The sequence below is a fragment of the Gracilinanus agilis genome, chromosome 2 (assembly GCF_016433145.1).
Source record: "Gracilinanus agilis isolate LMUSP501 chromosome 2, AgileGrace, whole genome shotgun sequence".
NCBI lineage: Eukaryota > Metazoa > Chordata > Mammalia > Didelphimorphia > Didelphidae > Gracilinanus > Gracilinanus agilis.
The window spans coordinates 473,316,472-473,335,616 of NC_058131.1; the positions used below are offsets into that span (position 1 = coordinate 473,316,472).

The following is a 19,145-nucleotide window of genomic DNA, read 5'->3' on the forward strand; positions in this document are numbered from 1 at the left end:
TAATTCCTGCTGCTGAGAACACAGGCTGGTGACTTGCTTGAGCTCAGAAATTCTGAGTGGTGGTGGGCTAAACTAATTGAATGGCTGCATTAAAATTGGGACCAATATGCTAACCCCTAAGAGCAAGGGGCCAGCCATCAAATGGTTCTGGTTGGAAATGGATTAGGTCAAAGTTCTGCTGATTGCGTGGAATTGGACCACAAGTAGCCAATACATTTCCAGTCTGGCTGAGTTGGGGAAAACCAATCTCTCCCAGTCCAAAAGAAGAAAATTATCAATTCATTAGGTAGATTACTCTATAGAATCTTAAAATAAAATCTCTATAAACATCCCTTATTTCCTTATGTTCCTTTCACTTTTTACATGAAAGCTTTTTTCCCCTACTCTGTGTATTTTAAAAATATTTCATTGATACTTCTGCTTGTTTTGCTACCTGTTTACCTTTTCCCGTTTTCCCTTCTTATTTTCTTTTTGGCCTGGCTCAGCTCTTTTGAGCACTTTTTTTAAAAAGGAAAGTAGGGGCAGCTGGGTAGCTCAGTGGAGTGAGAGTCAGGCCTAGAGACAGGAGGTCCTAGGTTCAAACCCGGCCTCAGCCACTTCCCAGCTGTGTGACCCTGGGCAAGTCACTTGACCCCCATTGCCCACCCTTACCAATCTTCCACCCATGAGACAATACACCGAAGTACAAGGGTTTAAAAAAAAAAAAAAAAAAAAAAAGGAAAGTGGCTTTCCTTGCCATGCTAAAAGCAACAGCATGTTTTTGCCTCAGGCGGGACTCAGCCAGCCAGTCCAGCCCAAACCACCTTGGGAGGTCAGGCCAGCCGATTTTGGATTTTGGCTTTAAAACTAAAATGCCGGAGCCCAGCCAGGGTGTCTCTGCCGCTGATCTCCTGACTCCTGACCTGATCTCCATTCCTACTGCTTCCTGACTACAAGCCGTCCAGCATTCCAGTCCCTGTGATCTCGGCCACTTTTCCTGACTCCATTTCCATGAATCCGGAATCCTGAGATTTCCAAGAAGCGACCCCCAGTCCTGACTTGACGAGATCTTTGGAAACTTCTTCAGCTGCTACTAAAGATTTGGTATTGCCTTCCCCCCCGCCCCCCAATGGCCTGCATTCTAGCCCTCCATGTGTTTCTCTAAAGACCTAATTTAGGCACCCCCCACAAGCTCTCCACGTGGGTATTTTCTACAAAACTGACCTAAGCTTTTCTCTAGCCCCGAGCCCACGATCAGCACTCCACGTGGACCTGGCATCTGAATCTTGAACTAGTGATTACTATCAGGCCACATGGCCTATTCACCCCGTACCTGCTCAGAACTTTGAACTGAGAGCAAAGACAAAACTTAAAGGAAAAAAAAAAAACTTTCAGAACTAAATGACTTTTAAAGAGACTATCTTACTGTATTTTGCTAATTAGTTTTGTAAATTAATCTTGCTTATTTCGTTGATTTTCCTGTTGCACTGAATCATTTTAAGTTAATGAAGTTTGTGGTTGCTAGATTAATTCTGTTTGTGATTTTATTTTAACTCCCAAATAATGAGATAAATCAATTAGAACTGGTAAGAGGTTTTGACCAGCTTGTTATCTGATACTCATTATATTTCCTAATTTATTTCAGGTTTCATTTTTACTGTAATCAACAACAATGCTATGTTCTCATACCATTTGAAAGTTACACATTTTACGTTATAAATCGCCTTAATTTTGTTCAACTTTGGAGAGTTTGGTGCCTGCCTTGAGATTTAAATTGTAATTTTATGAGAGGTCTTTTAAAAATTTACTTTAGATGCTTAGTACCTTTCTGTATAAATGATAAGGTTTTTATGTATTTATTTTAAAGAATTGTTGTCTTAAAGGATAAGCTTTATATATTTTATTGTGAAGAATTGTTGTCTTATATATTTTTTTATATTAGTCTATGTTTTAGCCTCTTTTATCAGAAGGGTCTAGAATTCTTGAGGATAATTTAGACCAGAAGGTTTCTGTTTTTTTTTAATATCAGGTTTTTATATGGAAGCAGTAACAGAATTTGTTGAGAAACACTTAGCCAAGGTTTAAAAGTTGTAACAAGTATATGATTTTTTGAACATCATTGTTTATTGTTTTAAAATGTGTTATTAGAAATATGGTACTCTTATTTGAATGTGCATTGTGAATCTGTTATTTTGTAAAACCCATTTTCTCTCACAGAATCTCATTTTTGGGTAACAAAACCCTTCTAGTTCTAAGCTATATATATATATATATATATTTTTGATTTTTAAAACATTTTTTTTATAGAGCAATTGATTTTTCCTTTTTCTCATCTTGTACTGGAAGTACATATATAATCATTATTTATCCTTTTTTTTGATTCTACAGCGAAATAAGCTCAATGCAAATACCTGAGCCTGAGCCTGAGAATATGGGACTGTGATTAAATGCCTTTCTGATTCCAAGAAAAAGGCACATGGTCAGAGACTTGACTAAAGAATCTGCATGAATTGCAGGAGTTCTATGCCAATACTTAAGGGCTTGAAAATTGGGGTTTGAGTCCTGGAGTCCCAGTCTTTTCTAAAACTTTAGAGGACGTGGGTCCCCTCAACTTAAATTCCTAGTGAAGCACCTAAGATTGGCTATCATTTAATGGCTCATTCCCTGAGAAGGTGCAGGGAAAAATCGGATCAAAGAAAGGCATTTCCCTTATTCCTCTATATATAGAAAGAAAATGGCAATTTTTCTGTAGTCTTGGCCCTGAATGGGTTATAGCAAACTGCTTAAATCGCTTTCATTGGGCCTTGAATCAAAGGCCTGTTTATTTCCCCTACATTTTTTGCACATTTTACATTTCATTCACAAGTTAATTTTTTCTCTTTTTTTTGAATTTTATTCTTTTATTATTTCTTTTGCCAACTGATTTCATGCACCCCCGTGACTCACTTAGCCATGCATCCTTGGCTGACCTTTTCAGGGGAGTTATGTGTCATTTAAAATTTTCCTCAGGGGTGTGTGTGTTAAGTTTTTATAATCATAATGTCTGAACTATAATCTATATTGCAAGTCAATTTTTACTCCTTTCGAAGTAAATTCAGGGGGGTAATGTTAATTCTCAGAAGGAAATGTATGTTTTATAATCTATAATGTAAAGTTTAAATTCTTTGAAAGTAATTTCAGGATAAGGATTTTGCCATCTCCCCAGAATTCAGATGACGAACCTGTTTGGTGGAAGCACCAAAAGATGCCTGAAGAGCCTTCACTGGATCATGAAGATCCAATTTGAACTTTGGGGCACAGTTGATCTGAACTATGGGGGTTGAACGAATTGAATGCATTTATTTTGAATGGACACTCTTATGCCAGTGGGGTACTGCTTCAAAATTGGCTTTTGTCAACGCGGCTAGCTTTTGTCCTCTTTTCTTTTGGTTTAACAAAGACTGGTCTTTTTCAACGGATCTCAAGGGGGTTATGTGTCATTTAAAATCACTTGGGGTCCTTAAAACTACATTTCCATTGGTCCAACGGATTTCATGGGTTTCCTGTTTTGGATGACGTATTAAAGGTGAGGGACTGTTTTAAGTAGGGGGTAGTGACTTGGAACTTCCTCTTTAGTTACCTGAGCTCGAGGAGAGAGGAAGGTAAATGGCTGAGGTGAGGTTGGAATAGGTTTTTCTTACAGGCGCGTGGTCAGTTTATCTCTATCAGCATGGCTTTTATTAAAATACTATTCTCCCTTTTGATCTCGGCCCTCATCATTTTTAATAATAACACTAAGATAAATTTCTTATAATGTACACAAAATTTTTTTCCCTTTAAATAAAAGTGCTCTTTAGAAGTAAAGTCTTCCTCAGTGCTCACCACTACATCTAATTGGTTGCCTTTGCCTATTTTTCTATAACATATCCTACATCTGTCTCCTCTTAGCCACTATATTCATCTAGGACAGTGATGGGCAAACTATTCCTTGCAGGCCAGATCCAGGCTGGAGTTTGCCCATCACTGCCTAAAGCAATTCCCTAATCACTACGTCTGGATGGGGGGGCTTAGTGATTAGGGAATTGCTTAAGGCAGTGATGGGCAAACTCCAGCCTCGATCTGGCCTGCAGGGAATAATTTGCCCATCACTGATCTAGGACCTTATATATCTCACCTCTACTACTGCAATTACCTCAACCAAATGAGTTTCACCAATTTCAGTATCTATCTTTTCTTCTGTCAGATTAATATTCATTAAACACAGGCCTGGTTGTATTCCCTTGCTCAAAAAACTTCCATAGCTTCCCAATGCATATAGGAAAAAATGACATTTAAGGCCTACTACAATCATGCTCCCTCCTACATTTCCAAAAACTCAACAATCCTTCCCTTCATTTATATTACAGACAAACAAGCTTGCTAGATTATCTCGAGTTCAACATTCCATCATTTGTTCTTTTACACAGATTGTCCCCCATGCCTAGAAAGAATGTTCACTTCATTTTTCCTTACTAGAACATTTATAATTCCTTCAAAAACAAAGGTCAAATGACATGTATAAGAATGCTTCTTAATACCTTTCTCCCTCTAAAATGTAAGCTCCTTGAGGGCAGAGGTATTTTTGTCTTTGTATGTCTAGTATCTAATAGTACTTTCTCACAGCAGATATTAAATGCATTTTTAAAAATTGAATACTTTTTAAAAATTGTTGAATCAAACTAACCTTAATATCTTCTGAAATGGAAGTTTCAATTGCATATTCTTTTGCCTTCTTTTCAAATCTCTGCAACCATTCACTAAAATTCTGAAGGGAGAAATGTAGTGAAAACAAATCAATCTCTCAGCATTAAAAAAAGGTAACATTTTAAAAACAATATAATTCAAATTTCTAAGAAGCTTAATGGAGAAGTCAGGCAAGCACTACCACTTCCAAAGAAAGCTTTAGAGATATGTATTGTATGTAGTGCAGTCTTGCAAATAAAAACTAAAAATTTACCCATTTTCCCACAAGGACAAAAGACAAGTAAACTGGGTCTTATTTATTCTCCACTTACAGACAAGGATCTCTTTGCAAAAAAGACCCAATCCAATTAAGTCACTGTGTAAACACAGACTGGTGCTTTCATGAAGTTCTTTGTTAAGATTGACAAGAAAGAAAACAATGAATTGCAATATAAAATAGATTGCTTAGCATGTACAGACTACAATTCTGAATCAACAAGAAAAAACTTGTAAATTACAATTCTTTCTCTTCACTTTTAAAATCTTTCAATGTTGTTCATAATACTTAATAACTCAGAACAACAACTTTTCTTCAAAGAATTTTGATTCTAAGAGTCTCTGGTGCACACTACTGAATACTGAAGCAAAAAATTTAAATTAAATATTAAAGATACTGCAAGAAAGATAGCTTAACATCAGGAAAACTATTAACATAATTGTTAGAATATATTAAAAACAAAAACACCTCAAACTATACGATTAAATCAATGGATACTGAAAAATCCTTTGAGAAGTACAACATTCACTTATATTTTAAAATTTTTATAAAATAGAGGTAAAGAAAAGTCTCTTTTAATATGGTAAAAAGTATTTATTTCTCATACCAAAAGTTTGAGTATTATGGTTCAGAAAAATACTAAAAAGTTTTCTGATAAAAATGAAAGCAAAACTAGGATGGCCTCTTTCTCCATTTTTCAGTCTTGTGCTTTTAAAATTATCATGGCAATGACAAAATAAATGCATAAACATAGGCAAAGAGGAGACAAAACATTCCAATTTGCTCGCAACAGGATGGCTTACTTAGAAAATCCCAGAGAATAAGCAAAAAAAAAAAAACCTAAATGAAACAATGGCAAGGTAAAGTAACAGAATACAAAACAAATACACATAAATTAGCATTTTGAAATAAAAATAAAAAAAGGAAGATTAATGAAAAGGAAAATCCCATTCAAAATAACTACAAAATACATAAAACTTTCAGGTCAACAAGCCAAGATATGCTCAACAATTATATGATTACCAAACATTCTTTAAAGAAACAAAAAAATGGCAAGTAACTGGAAAGATTCATTGTTAACAACATGAAAAAAAATAACAGGAAAGTTAACTGACTGACTTAAAGCCATGGCAAGCCAAATTACAAAGTGAATATTTTTACAGGATTAGACAAAATAATGACAATTCATTTGGAGAAACTAAAGTTCTAGACCTTCAAGAAGAAATTTTTTTAAGTACAACTAACAAAAGAAGCAACACTTCTAAACTACAAATTAAAATTATTAAGTAGTTGTCATCAAAACTATTTGGTATTGTCTAAAAGTTAAAAAGCATAGCAGGGGAAGAGACTATATAAAGAGAACTACATGAAGAAGGACCTGAAACAAATGCACTCAAAAATCTAGTATTTTATAAACATGATAAATTATTGAAAGGCAAGAACATCCTTCCTGACAAAACTGCTGGGAAAACAGGAAAACAATGACAGAAATAAGATAAGCTCAAAATGTATATTGTCCTACATATATTTAAGGTCACAACACAAAAACATTAAAAGAGAATGAAATCAGGTACCTTTCTATTATTTAGGGACAGACTTCTTAACCAGAGTAGGTATAGAGGCAATCACAAAAAGATGAAACAGATAATTTTAATTATGTGAAACAGAAGCTTTTTCCAAGAACAAAATCTATGCCATTAGGATAAGCAGGGGAAGATGACAACTGGGTGAAAAGTCTTTATTAAGTATCTAACATTATTCAAGATACATGAATCATAGATCTGCACAGGAAAAGCCCATTGAGGCCATCTTAGTCCAACCCCCTAGAGAATTTAAAAGTGGAAATACTTAGATACAAACCTAGGTCCTCCAACTCAAAAATCCAGCTGCAATGGAGAATAAAATATGACCAAAACAGTTTACAGCAGTGGTACCCAACCTTTTTGAGGGCCCTTTTTTAAGTGTCAAAAAATATCTAGTATTCTCATATTATTTAGTAGTTGCCAAATATTTTATTGTAGATGAAAATCAAAAGTATATCTACATTCCCTGGCTGTTCTCCATTCCTGGATTGTTTTATCATCTCCTTTCCATCTAATAACTTCCCTCACTACCTTTAAGTCACAACTAAAATCCTATATTGTATAGAAAAGCCTTTCTTAACCCTTCTTAATTCTAGTGTTTTCTCTCTTTAAATCATTTCCTATTTAACCTGTATATAGCTTTTTAAAAAATATTTGTTTAGTTGTTGTCTCACTTAATAAATTGTGAACTCCTCGGAGGTACAGATTGTACTTTGATTCTTTTTGTAACCTCAGTGCTTGAGGGCCAGTGTCTGACACATAGTAAGTGTTTATTATTGACTACTAATATATAGTTTCAAGTATTCCTTGCAGTTACCTATTATTACTCTTTATCCCAACCATCCCCACCTGGAACCAAAACATTCTTCAATGGATACATATTATAATCAAAGGATGTGAATAAAGAGGTCTCAAAGGAACAACTGCAAACATTAATAACCATATGAAAAATTATTACATATCCAATAATCAAAACAACTAGGCAGTTTCACCTCACACAGAAAGCATGACAAAAAATAGAGTTGAATGATGAAAAGTCATAGCAAAATAGACACTGTTTGATGGAACTATGAATTGGTCTAAAGTTTCTAAAAAACAATTTGAAAATACTTTTTTTAAAGTGTGGAAAATGTTTATACTGCTTGGCCTACTGATTTCACTGAGGCATATGCCTCTTCCAAAGAGGCCAAAGACAAAAAGAAATATTCCATATAGACCAAAATTATTATAGCAGTTATTTTTCTGGTAACAAAGAACTAGAAACAAAATGGATATTCACAGACTAGAAAAAGGTTCAAAAATTGTACTACATGAACATAATGGAATATTATTGTGCAATAAGAAATAGCAACTATAAAGTCAGGAAAGCATGGGAAGACATACAAAATGATGCAAAATGAAATAAAAAGAACCTAAATTGTACTGTAACTAAGAAAGTAAATGGAAAGAATAAAAAAAATCAAAACTGAAGGTTGTTGTCTGCATAAAACAACCAAGCTTGGCACTGAAAATGAATGTAGTACAAAAATGCACCTTTTTCTTCCCTCAGTTATAGGACTGGGGTAGGGAGAAAGCAGTAGACATATAATACATATACTATCAAACAGTATTTAATAGTTTTGCTAAGTTCCCCTTCTTTTTTTATAAGGAATAGTTTGATAGGCTGGGTAAGGGATGGAGAATAAAGGCAATTTTAAAATAAGAGAGAATACCAATGAAAAATTACCTGGTTTGAGTATCTCATTTTAAAGATAAGGAGACAAGCAATGGAATGTTTAAGTGACTTGCCTAAGGGCACACAGCTATTAAATGGCAATGCCAGGATTTAAATGGGAGGTTTTCCTAACACCAACCCTTCTACTCCACTACTGCCTCAAAATGTACCAATTTATTCAATTTGCCAAAACAAAAAATGACTCAAAGTGTCAATTTCAAATTCAATGTTTCTTTAAAATATCTCAGTTTTAAAGAAAAAAATTTTATTATAACTCTTAAATGTTTTCATATGGTTATTCACAATTTGGATTAATACCTCCAAAAACTTCTTATTCATATCCTTTAATTTTTTTATAAACTAGGGAATTGTTCTTGTTTTTATAAATCTAAATCAATTGGCTATGTATCTTAGAAATGGGATCTTTATGGTGCAGAGATATGGTGCTTCTAATTTAAGCTGCGTTAGTTAGTTTATGCAAAAACTTTTTTCCTCTTACATAATCAAAATTATTTTTACCTCCTGTAAACATATCTCTTTTGTTTGGTCGTGAATTCTTCCCCTATCTAAAGATCTACTTGGTAATTTCTTCCTTTCTCCTCCAATTTATTTATGATGTCACCCTTTATGTTTAAAACATGTACCCTTTTGGAGTTTGTCTAGGTATATGATATGAGATGTTGGTCTATACCTAGTTTCTGCCAGACTGCTTTCCAGTTTTCTCAACAGTTTTTGTCGAATAGTGAGTTCTTGCCCCAATAGCAGTTAGCTGGTGCAGTGGATAGAGCACTGGGCCTGGAATCAGAAAGACCTGAGTTCAAATCCAGCCTCAGACACTTAATAGCTATCTGCCTCAGTTTCCTCAATGTAAAAAGAGGATAATAATATTACCTACCTTCCAGGTTGTTATGAGGATCAAATAAGATGATATTTGTGAAATACTTACATTTATTATTAAATGCCTGGCATTTAATGGGCACTTAATAAATACTTCTTCCCCTATTGTCCCACCCCATGTAAATAAATAAGTACTGAATCAAACACTTAACACATGCCAAATAATCTGCTAAACTTGGATGCCTGGGAAAATGGTGGTACCTTTCATAGTAATATAAAAGTTGGGAAGAGGGGAGGGTTTAGGAGCAAAGAAAATGAGTTCTGATTTGGGCATGCTAAGTTTGAATTACCTATAGAATATCTAGTTGGAGAGATCCAAAAGGAAATTAGTGAATATTAACACTAGTCCACTGATGGGAAGTTTGGGCTATATAAGGAAAATAATCAGCATAGAAATGATAATTGAATTCATGGGAGATGAGATGATAAAATTAAAAGAGGGTCCAAGACAGAAGCTTGGCAGTACTCATGATTAGTGGGCATAACCTGGATGAAGATCCAACAAAAGACCACCAAAGAGTGATAAGACAGGTAGGAAGAGAATCAAGAAAGAAAAGGGCCATAAAAACCTAGAGAAGAAAGTATTCCAGGAGAGGAGGGTAATCAACAATGTCAAAGGCTACTGCAAAGAATTCAAAAGATTGAAGATTGAGAAAAGGCTAGTAGATTTGCCTTTAAAAATATGTACATATAAATGGGCTCTTCCTTGTATTACTGATCAAACCAAAATGCCAAAATCCATTTATTCTTATAAAAATAAGTGATCAAAAAAATTTAGCTTTAACTCATTGTAAGAATTCCTTATTTCAATGCTAGGTCCATAATGTTAAAATGTTAAGTAAAATACTGCAGAGCTTTCCATAGACTTATCAGCTGAATCTAATCAGAGAATGTTTTTCTATCAGTTCAACCAAACTGGCATTTGCTTAGATAACTCTACAAACAAAATATAAGTGCTTAGCATTTGAAAAAAAATTTAAAAATCAAGATATGTACTTCTTGTTTTCCATTACTTTAATTGGTAACATAAGTAAATAGCTAACTCTGAAAGCATTCATAATTAACTTGAGTTGTTATATTCATGTAAAAGATTTTCATCAATTTTTTAAACAATTAATTGCTTTTCACTTTTAAGCTAATCTAACCTGAAGAAAATTATGTTTTAATGGTGCTTGACTTGACATACTTATGATTGTGATTTGTGAACAAATATAATTTTTGTAATTCCCCCTTAAAAGACACATAAAACAAAACATCATTAAGCACTTTACTCCAAAGCATCATAATTGATATTAAGGGAGGCAAAAGCAGATTTCCAGTGCTATTTTCAAGGTAAGGTTTCTTCCTAACCATTCTTGCTCTAACTAGCCATATCATGCCCATCTCTCCCTTCAGTGTCTCGATCTCATTTTTTCACATTTTTTATTGTGATCTCAGGAGCTCCTATTCTATTTTTTAAGGTCATTTGAATTAGGTCTCAATGTTCTCATTGAGAGGAAATTGCTTTGCATGTATTTTATGTTTATGTGTTTGCATACATGTTATTTTATCCCAACAGAATATCAGTACCTTGAAGTCACATTTTAATTTGGTATCCATAATATCTAGTACATAGTAGGTACTGTTCACTTGAAGGAGTCTGACTTCCTTATTTGTTTAAGTTATTATTGTATCACTTAGGTTCACAATCTCAGGCATCCTTCATTCTCCTTCAACTTTCATATGCAATCTACTATAAATTCTTGTTGATTCTACCTCTGTATCACTTCACAATCCATTTTTTTTGCTCTATTCATGTAGCTACTCCACCATCCTAGCTGAAGTTAGCACTGCTACTCATACGTACTACTGCAGAGCTTTATGGAGATACCAACACTTTCTTAATGTACACAAATGATAATGTCACTTTCTTGTATCTTTAAAGTTGCACATTGTCTCTAGGATGAACTACAGACTCTTCAGCCTAGGCTCAACAATTTGATTTCTATCTAGACTGTACATATTACTCCTCTTCAAACACCAGATTCCAGGCAAACTGGCTAACTCAACATTCTATCTATTGCCTCTATGTATTTTTGAAGGCCATTTCTTATGTTTGAAATGCATTCCCTACAGACTTCTCCCTACCTCTTGAAATGTAGTTTCATCCAAGCTTAGCTTCAGTACTACCTTTACTCTTTTCTGATCATAATTGGTCAATATTCTTTCCCTCTTCAATCCATTTTGAATTTACCTGTCTGTCTACCCAGTATAATTCCTCCAACAAAATGTAAACTCCTTTGGGCCATGGAATGTGTGTTTTTGTCTTAACAGACCCAGTTTCAGCACATAATAGGCACTTAATAAATTTTTGTTGATTAATTTGAATTAGGTTTTGGGAAGCTAATTAAAATTTTTAGGAAGTAGAGTGATGTGAACAGTGAATATATATATATATACATATATATATATATATATATGAATAATCTAATAGCAATATGAAGGATGAAATAGAAAGAAGAGTCAGGAAAACTACTAAACAAATTCAAAGCAGGGTACTAAAGGTCTCAAATAGAATGGTAGCTGTAGGAATGGAAGGAAGAATCAGATGCAAAAGACACTGCCCAAGTGTGATACATAACTCTAAGGTTTCAAACATCTCAATAATGGGCATATGCATAATTTTTCAAAATTTGGAAGGTGTTTTATGTTTTTCTTATTTGTGCCTCACAACTACCTTGTAAAGAAGCAAGGAACATGAACTGTCCAACATATTTTATTAAAGAATAAATTTCAATTGACTGAGTAATAAGTACTGCTTAATAACCATTGCAATTTAAAGGATTCCATGGGGGAAAAGGCATATTTCTTTTCCTACAATGTCTGCAGCAACTTAACATGCTTATTATATATGAAGAATGAAGTTCTGTGACAGTTTTATAGGTATATAGTTTTATCTATACATGGATAAAAGTGAAAGTTTTATAGCAGAAAATTTTGTGACTAGTAAATAAGCTTTAAAATGAAATTTAGCTTCTATTTGAATTCTACTATTCACACTACATCTAAGATCTCTAATATTAAGGATTATAGAATAAATACTCTTACTTTCAAAAACAAGGGTATCATGCAACTATAATTAGCATCTCAATTATTATGAAAAAAAATCATAGAAATGGGAAAGAAAATACAGAATATGGACTTACTAAGTTAGAAGGAATAGATACTCCAGGAAACAATTTTTTCAGAATTTCTTTAGCCTCCGTCTCAACAGCTTCCAACTGTTGTCTTTCCTAAAGTATATATACACACACACACACATTGGTACAACATGACATTATACAAATATAACCTTTTTTTAATCCTAAAAAAAATAATCTATTTTTAAATTTCATTTTCAAATAGTGCTAAGAAATAGTGCCATTTCAAGGTATCAAACTAATTTCAACTTGGTTAAAAAAAAATTCCAAGACATGTAAGGTCTCTGAAGTATCAAAGCAAGATATTACTTCATGTAACTCAAGAATAACATCCTGTTATACAAATATTTCCAATGGTAGTAATAAAGTAATCCTAAGAATGACAGCAACTAATAACACATAATAGAATAAAACTCAGTACTTAAAACTTTGCTAAACTCTGGTGTGGAAAGTGCTGATGCTCACCAGTCCCCTAGATTTTTTATCTGGGCAGTACACGAGCAGATGGATTAGCAAACATCAATGTGCACATAGTCACACAACTGGTGGACATCTGAATTTGAAGTGATGTACAGTGGTATAAATTCATATTTTAGGTGCATATTTCATAAACTCAGCTTCAACAGAAATTTAAACTATATAAATTAAGAAGAAATCAAGAAATTTGAACACTGTAATTTGATAAGTGCCATATCTTTTTTAAGGGGGAGACAGTTGGAGAAGATTCACAAAGGAAATTTATTCCATAGTGCTATGTAAGTGACAAACATACAAATATTTTAGCATTTGGACAGCTGTAAATTTGAAAAAGCATATGACAAAGGAGGTTTTAGCATATTCTTAAATTTATTTATAATGAATGTTATACTTTGCAAACTCTGGTTTGTCAAAATTAGGTTGTTTTAATCATTGTCTTATTTGTTTAGTTCAATACAAAGACAATATATATATCTAATAGTAAAAAGTTAGCTACAAGACAGATGAAAATTTGTGAAAAAGCACATTTGAACCAGGCCAAGAAAACAACCTTCTTTTTTTCAAAATAGCATTTGCCAAATTCTGTGGAATTCATTCAATCATTTCTAGTTGTGTATGTTACAAGAGAATTTTACTAGAACTGGCAAAAGATCAAAAATAGATTTTTAATCCACTTTCAGGTTGTGATCTGGAAAACAGATAACTGTTAGCCTGAAGTCTACACAGATGAACTTTATTCTAGGTAGACCAAATACATTTTCAAAAATCAAACCATATTAGGAACTTTTATAAAATTTTTTACAATATGTTTCATTCCTTAACGTTAGGCAGGATGATAGGTTCCTGTGATATATTTTTAGTTATTTGATTTAGGGTAATTAACATACTATTTTTCAAGAACACATCTGCAAAAAGCGAGGTGTGTCTTTATAGAAAAACCATGAACTGCTTTTTACAGAGAAAACAAAAAAAGGACAAAATAATAAGCACTATTATTCCTAACTATGGAAATGATGAAACAATTTAAAATTGTTGAGGTAAAAACCATTTGCATCAACTCAGACAATATCATCCAAAGTTAAGAAAAAATGTCCTAATAGTTATAAATTATAAAAATTAATAATTCTAAGGGTAATAATAATTCTATTCTACCTATTAGTGATGCCAAGGGAAAAAGTTCCTAGGAATGATATGTTTAGAATTAGAAATTGCTTTAGTAGTCATCTCATCACATATAAACAAAACGAGGCCCAGAGAGGGTAAGTACCTTGTCCAAGGTGATATATATATTAGTAATAAGCAAAAGGATTGGAATTCAAACCCAAGATATCTGACTGCAGATAATAAACTCTTTTTCATTGTATCATAGGCAAATTCTTCTGATTATTACACTAGCAGTTTTAAGTACATATCAATATTGGACCATTAGCATTTCTAATTAGAGAACTAATCTGATATCATAATAAGATGTCTGATTCTTGTTATTTGTCTGAATATACCAGATGCCAATAGTGTTTCATATTGAATAAAATTGGTCACTGAAAATACAACATAAATAATAAATACATTGCCATTTTAAATTACTTTAGAAATACATGTCATTCAATTTTCTATTCTACTTAAGACAACCCATTCCAGATAAAAGCTCTTATATGTCTTAATAGTAGCAGTAAATGAATAAATTATATATTTTCAGCAGAGGATTTTTTTCCATTTTACACAATTTATTATATTGAGTCAATATCACTTTAATCTATGGGGTCTGGAAATAATTAACTATTTGAGGAAAAGAGAAAAGGTAGTAAATAAGATTCCAATAAAACCCCACTATACTCCACTATTCATGGGGAATGACTTCTAGACATCTATGGGGAAAAAGAAAAAAATCTTTACCACTTAATGTAAATGGTAAACAATATACTCTAATGGAGACCAAGTTTGTAGGGTTGGTTTTTTTCACTGATGAGGAAAATTCCCAGTGAGAAAATTCCCTTATACCAATTTTGTAACTTAAAAGTCCAGAAGAGGCTAAGTAATTTGTTTAGTGACACAGAGCCAATATATATAGGAAGTTAAACTCAAACACAGGTCTACCTGAGTTTAAGACTAGCTCTCTATCCAGCTATATGGCTCTACCCTGATGTAATCAGAACTAAAAGTGTAGTTCAGATCAAGACTAAAATAATTTAGGGAACCAAATTTGCTTGCAAGATTGGCTGCCTAGAAGCACTAGTGCCCTGGATTGCTAAGAGTATACTAAAAAGATTAGAAATGTTGAATAATGAACAAATGTAGCATGGTGTAATGTACAATGAGCTAGGAATTAAAAGACCTCAGTTTAAAATTGCAATTCATCCAGTGACTAGTCACATAATTATGATAAATCACAACCTGTGAGCCTCAATTTCCTCATCTGTAAAATGAAAATATTACTTCTACTATGTGGTAAAGGATATCTGTACATATATTATGTATATATAAAAACAAAAATTTGAGATATTACCTGTCCTCTGGCCTATTACATAAATTTTACCATTTCCCTAAACCTAAGTAACTAAATAAAAATACTACCATTATTCAAAGGGATAAGGTGGGAGGGTGGCAAAAAGAGAAGAGGGAGAAAGAAGAATTGTAGAAGTCAGAGTGTAAATAAAGAGATCAGCAATTTATTACTATTACTGGAAACATAGCAAAAATAGTTGTCCAATATAGTCAATCATCCTAAGCACAACTAATTATATGTTTCTGGCACTTACCATCCATAGTAGTATTGGGACAATTGTCCTTTCTTTACCAAATGTTTATGGTTTGCATTTAAAATTTTAATGATTAGCTATTTCTCACAAGAAACTGCACAAGATTAAATATAACTATTTCCTAATCACTATTCTTAAGGCAAATCTGTACACACTAAAATCAGTTACAGGGTCAAAAATTTTTTAGGAAATCTGAGTCTTGTCCTGTGCTCAAGAACTGTACCCTGATAATCAAGGGGGAAGAATCTAAATAATTTTTATTCAGATAATTATTCAGATATTCTGATTTAAAGATTTGTTAGTAATGCTATAAAAATCCTATTTAGAAGCCAAACGCACATACTCTCCTAGGTCAACAGACTAAACTCATCAGACAAATCACATAGCCACTAACATATTAAAAATTAGGTCTCTTTCCTCAGATTCTTCAGGCAAGAGTACATTATCACCAAAGCTTAAACAATTAGGTGAACAAATAAATCAGCATGCCTAGAAATTAAAGAAAAAAGCTTAACAAATAGACAGAGAGAAGCAGGTGAATATATAGGGATGTTCATTAAGAATAAATTTTTGTACTGAAATTGCAGTAAAAGTTAAATGCACTAATTTGATATTTTTTTTTATGAAGACAGGCTGCAGATTGTTTCTGTTCAACCCATTGTTTCTAGGAGTTAGCATTACAACCTTGGCAGTCTTGTTCACTTTGTCCTGCAGCATTTTTTCAGTTGATGCCAATGCTTCCATTGCTTTCCAGTTTTTCTCCCGAAGGTCCTAATTATTTTTAGAAAGAATTATTTCAGTTCAGCCAATATTAAAAGTGTTTTTTTTGTCTTTAATTTTGTCAGCATTTTGCATTACATTCAGTAATTTGCATTTAATTGCTGGTTACTGCAAAATTATTTCGTTGAGAGAAATATAGCAATAAAAAAAACCATAAATGTGATGCTAAAGCATTAAAATGGAGAAGAGAAAAATGACAGGCTTCCCATGTGTTTTGAATATAGATACAGTGGCTTCAAGAGTATTATTACCATACTGTTCAGTACTTTGACTTTACTTGCGAGACAGAAAAAGAAAGCATTTAAAAGTAAAGTGCACAAAACAAGGTTACAAACAGAATTTTAGGCATGATGAACTGCAAAGAATTAATAAAGAGTAAAATACACCAGTATATCAAAAGTGGGCTGGCAGTTACCAAAAGAAAAGTCCAATATCAGTAACAGAAACTATATATTATTTCCAACAACTCATTTTCCTAGAGATTTTTCCCTTTGCTTAAGAAAGACATTCCAACTCGTCTGGGAAAGAGACACAGTAATTTATTTAATTCCTATATCTTTCTTGGCATGGTCAATCAAATGTGTAATCCACAGAACAGCTTGACATGAACTATCTAAACTAGTTGCCTGAGAAAAAGTTTACATACCACAAAAAAATTTCCTCTTTTGGCAGAAAAGTCACCGGTGACTAGAAATCTTGATTTCTCAGGGCTCAAATTTAACAGCATCAAAGTTAACAAATATAAAGAAATAAATATCTGAATGCTAAATTTTCAGTTACTATTTTTGTACTTATAAAGGTTGCAAATTCAAACAGTGAACTAAATATATTGTTACTTCCCAGAATCCAATAAGAATTATACTGGCAAGCCTATCTTGAAGGTACTTGGGATGTGCTTTCCTGGTAGAATTGTTAAAAGCATGCACAAAAGACATTTTATAGTCCTAATTCTGACAAACCCAGGGTGTTGGGATGTTACTTCAAGAATATAACTAACATTTTACATACTTAGTTTGCATTAGAATATACATATAACACTGGTTATAGATAACAATAACCTAATATTTTTAGGATGTTTCCCCCTAGTTTAATGCCAGCAATTATCCTTTTGCAAGAAAAAATACTTTGACTTCTAGTTAAAAAGTTCTTTGGATTAGGTGGACTGAGTAGTCATGAAATCTGCATTGTTTAGTGTTTGCTTAGTCCACTAATTGGTATCAGAAGTACTTAAAATATTAGGATACATAATCCAGAAGGTTATCACCTCCCCCACTTTCCAGCCACATAATAAATTTAAACAAAGTTCCCAATACCTCCAGTATAACTTGATTACCAAACTTTAGTCCTGTGGCTGGGTCTTACACTTACCTCACTTTAAAAATGTGATTTCTAATTATAAAACAGTTATTAAAATTTATTTTTATTGTCAAAAAGCTGGGCCCACCAACTGGGAAGAAATGCCTTAGACTCCACTTTTTATATAGAATTAAAAAAATAAGTTTCTCAAGCAGAAATATAACAGAAAATAACTTTTAACAGAATCACTTTAATAAAAAAGCAATCAGGACATTAATAATAATTATAACTACAAATTACAAATTCAAATTAATTTTTAACTATTAAGTTTCCTCCCAAAGCAAATTCACTATCCTACAAAAAGAAGTGGTTGTAGGAAAAATTTACATACACAAAAGCTGTCTGTGTTTAAAACCTAAAGTAAAAGCAACTCCAAAAAAAATAAAAATAAAGATATTTCAGAAATGGAGAACAGAAAAAAACAAACTTCTTTAAGACATGTACTTACATTATTTTTCTTTCTCTGTTGTTCAACTATACTTTTCAGGGCATCTACCTCATTTTGAAGATCAGTAACCTTGTTCTCTTTTGCAGAAATCCTAAGCAGTGATGAGTAGGTGACCAGAAAAAGTAATTTAGATATTCTCATATCTTGCAAAGAGGCAATGCTTTAAAAGCTACATGCAACACACACACACTCACTCACCAGTAAATATCTTAAACAAGAATTATTACCATGCCACTAAAAATAAGTCTATCTTAAAACTAAACTAATTTGTAGACATGAATTAGAGGAAGTTCTTAGAATTTTAAGTGTCAAAATTTTGTTGCTTATCCTAGAAATGAATGGTACTCCTCACACAGAGGGATGATTAGGTAATTGTGGCTGATAACATTTTTATTTTATCCACTAGCAGAGGTAGTGCAACATAATATAAGAATTCTGGGCTTGGAGTCAGGAAAATGAAATTCAAAAATACCTCTGCCATTTACTTGCTTCATGATCAATGATCAAGTCATTTGAACTCTCAGACTCCTCTGATATATAAAATGGAGCCAACAGTACCAACTTCAGTGAGATTTGGAGGAGGGAGGGGTATGAAGGGACAAGTAAGGATAAAAGTTAGATTATGCTTTGCAAACCTTAAAGTGCTACATAAATGTCAATTAGTAATAGTAGTAATAGCAAAGAATATGTATTTTCAGTGCTGTGAAGCAAAATTATACACAAAGTCTAATTTGAAAATGGAAATCCTCTTTTCTTAAAAATTTGATCATATTCAATCATAATGACACTGATCTCTTTCCCTTTCATATTATTTATATATTCCACTTTTCCTTAGTCGAATTAATTATCTTCTCATCCATTTCCTACAATTCTCTTAAGAGGAATGTAAGAAGGAAGATAATAACAAAGAGAAAGAGAGAAAAGAAATTGTATATAAATGTCAACTCCTAGGCAAATTATTCATTCACATGGTGGATTATTATCCCCAATATATTGCT

At 32.8% G+C, this 19,145-nt stretch overlaps 1 protein-coding gene across 5 annotated transcripts in view; it reads right to left on the bottom strand.

The window, feature by feature from the left end:
* Positions 1 to 19,145, bottom strand: part of KTN1 (kinectin 1) — a 182,434-nt gene that overhangs the window by 34,485 nt on the left and 128,804 nt on the right. For 3 of the 5 annotated variants that reach the window (XM_044664899.1, XM_044664900.1, XM_044664898.1), the window contains 4 exons: positions 18,148 to 18,238; positions 16,248 to 16,334; positions 12,337 to 12,423; positions 4,682 to 4,762 (listed from right to left, as the gene is read on the bottom strand). In XM_044664899.1, the coding sequence (XP_044520834.1) occupies positions 4,682 to 4,762; positions 12,337 to 12,423; positions 16,248 to 16,334; positions 18,148 to 18,238 (346 nt within the window). The remainder of the gene's footprint in view (positions 1 to 4,681; positions 4,763 to 12,336; positions 12,424 to 16,247; positions 16,335 to 18,147; positions 18,239 to 19,145) is intronic. The other 2 variants (XM_044664902.1, XM_044664901.1) reach the window with 1 other exon arrangement.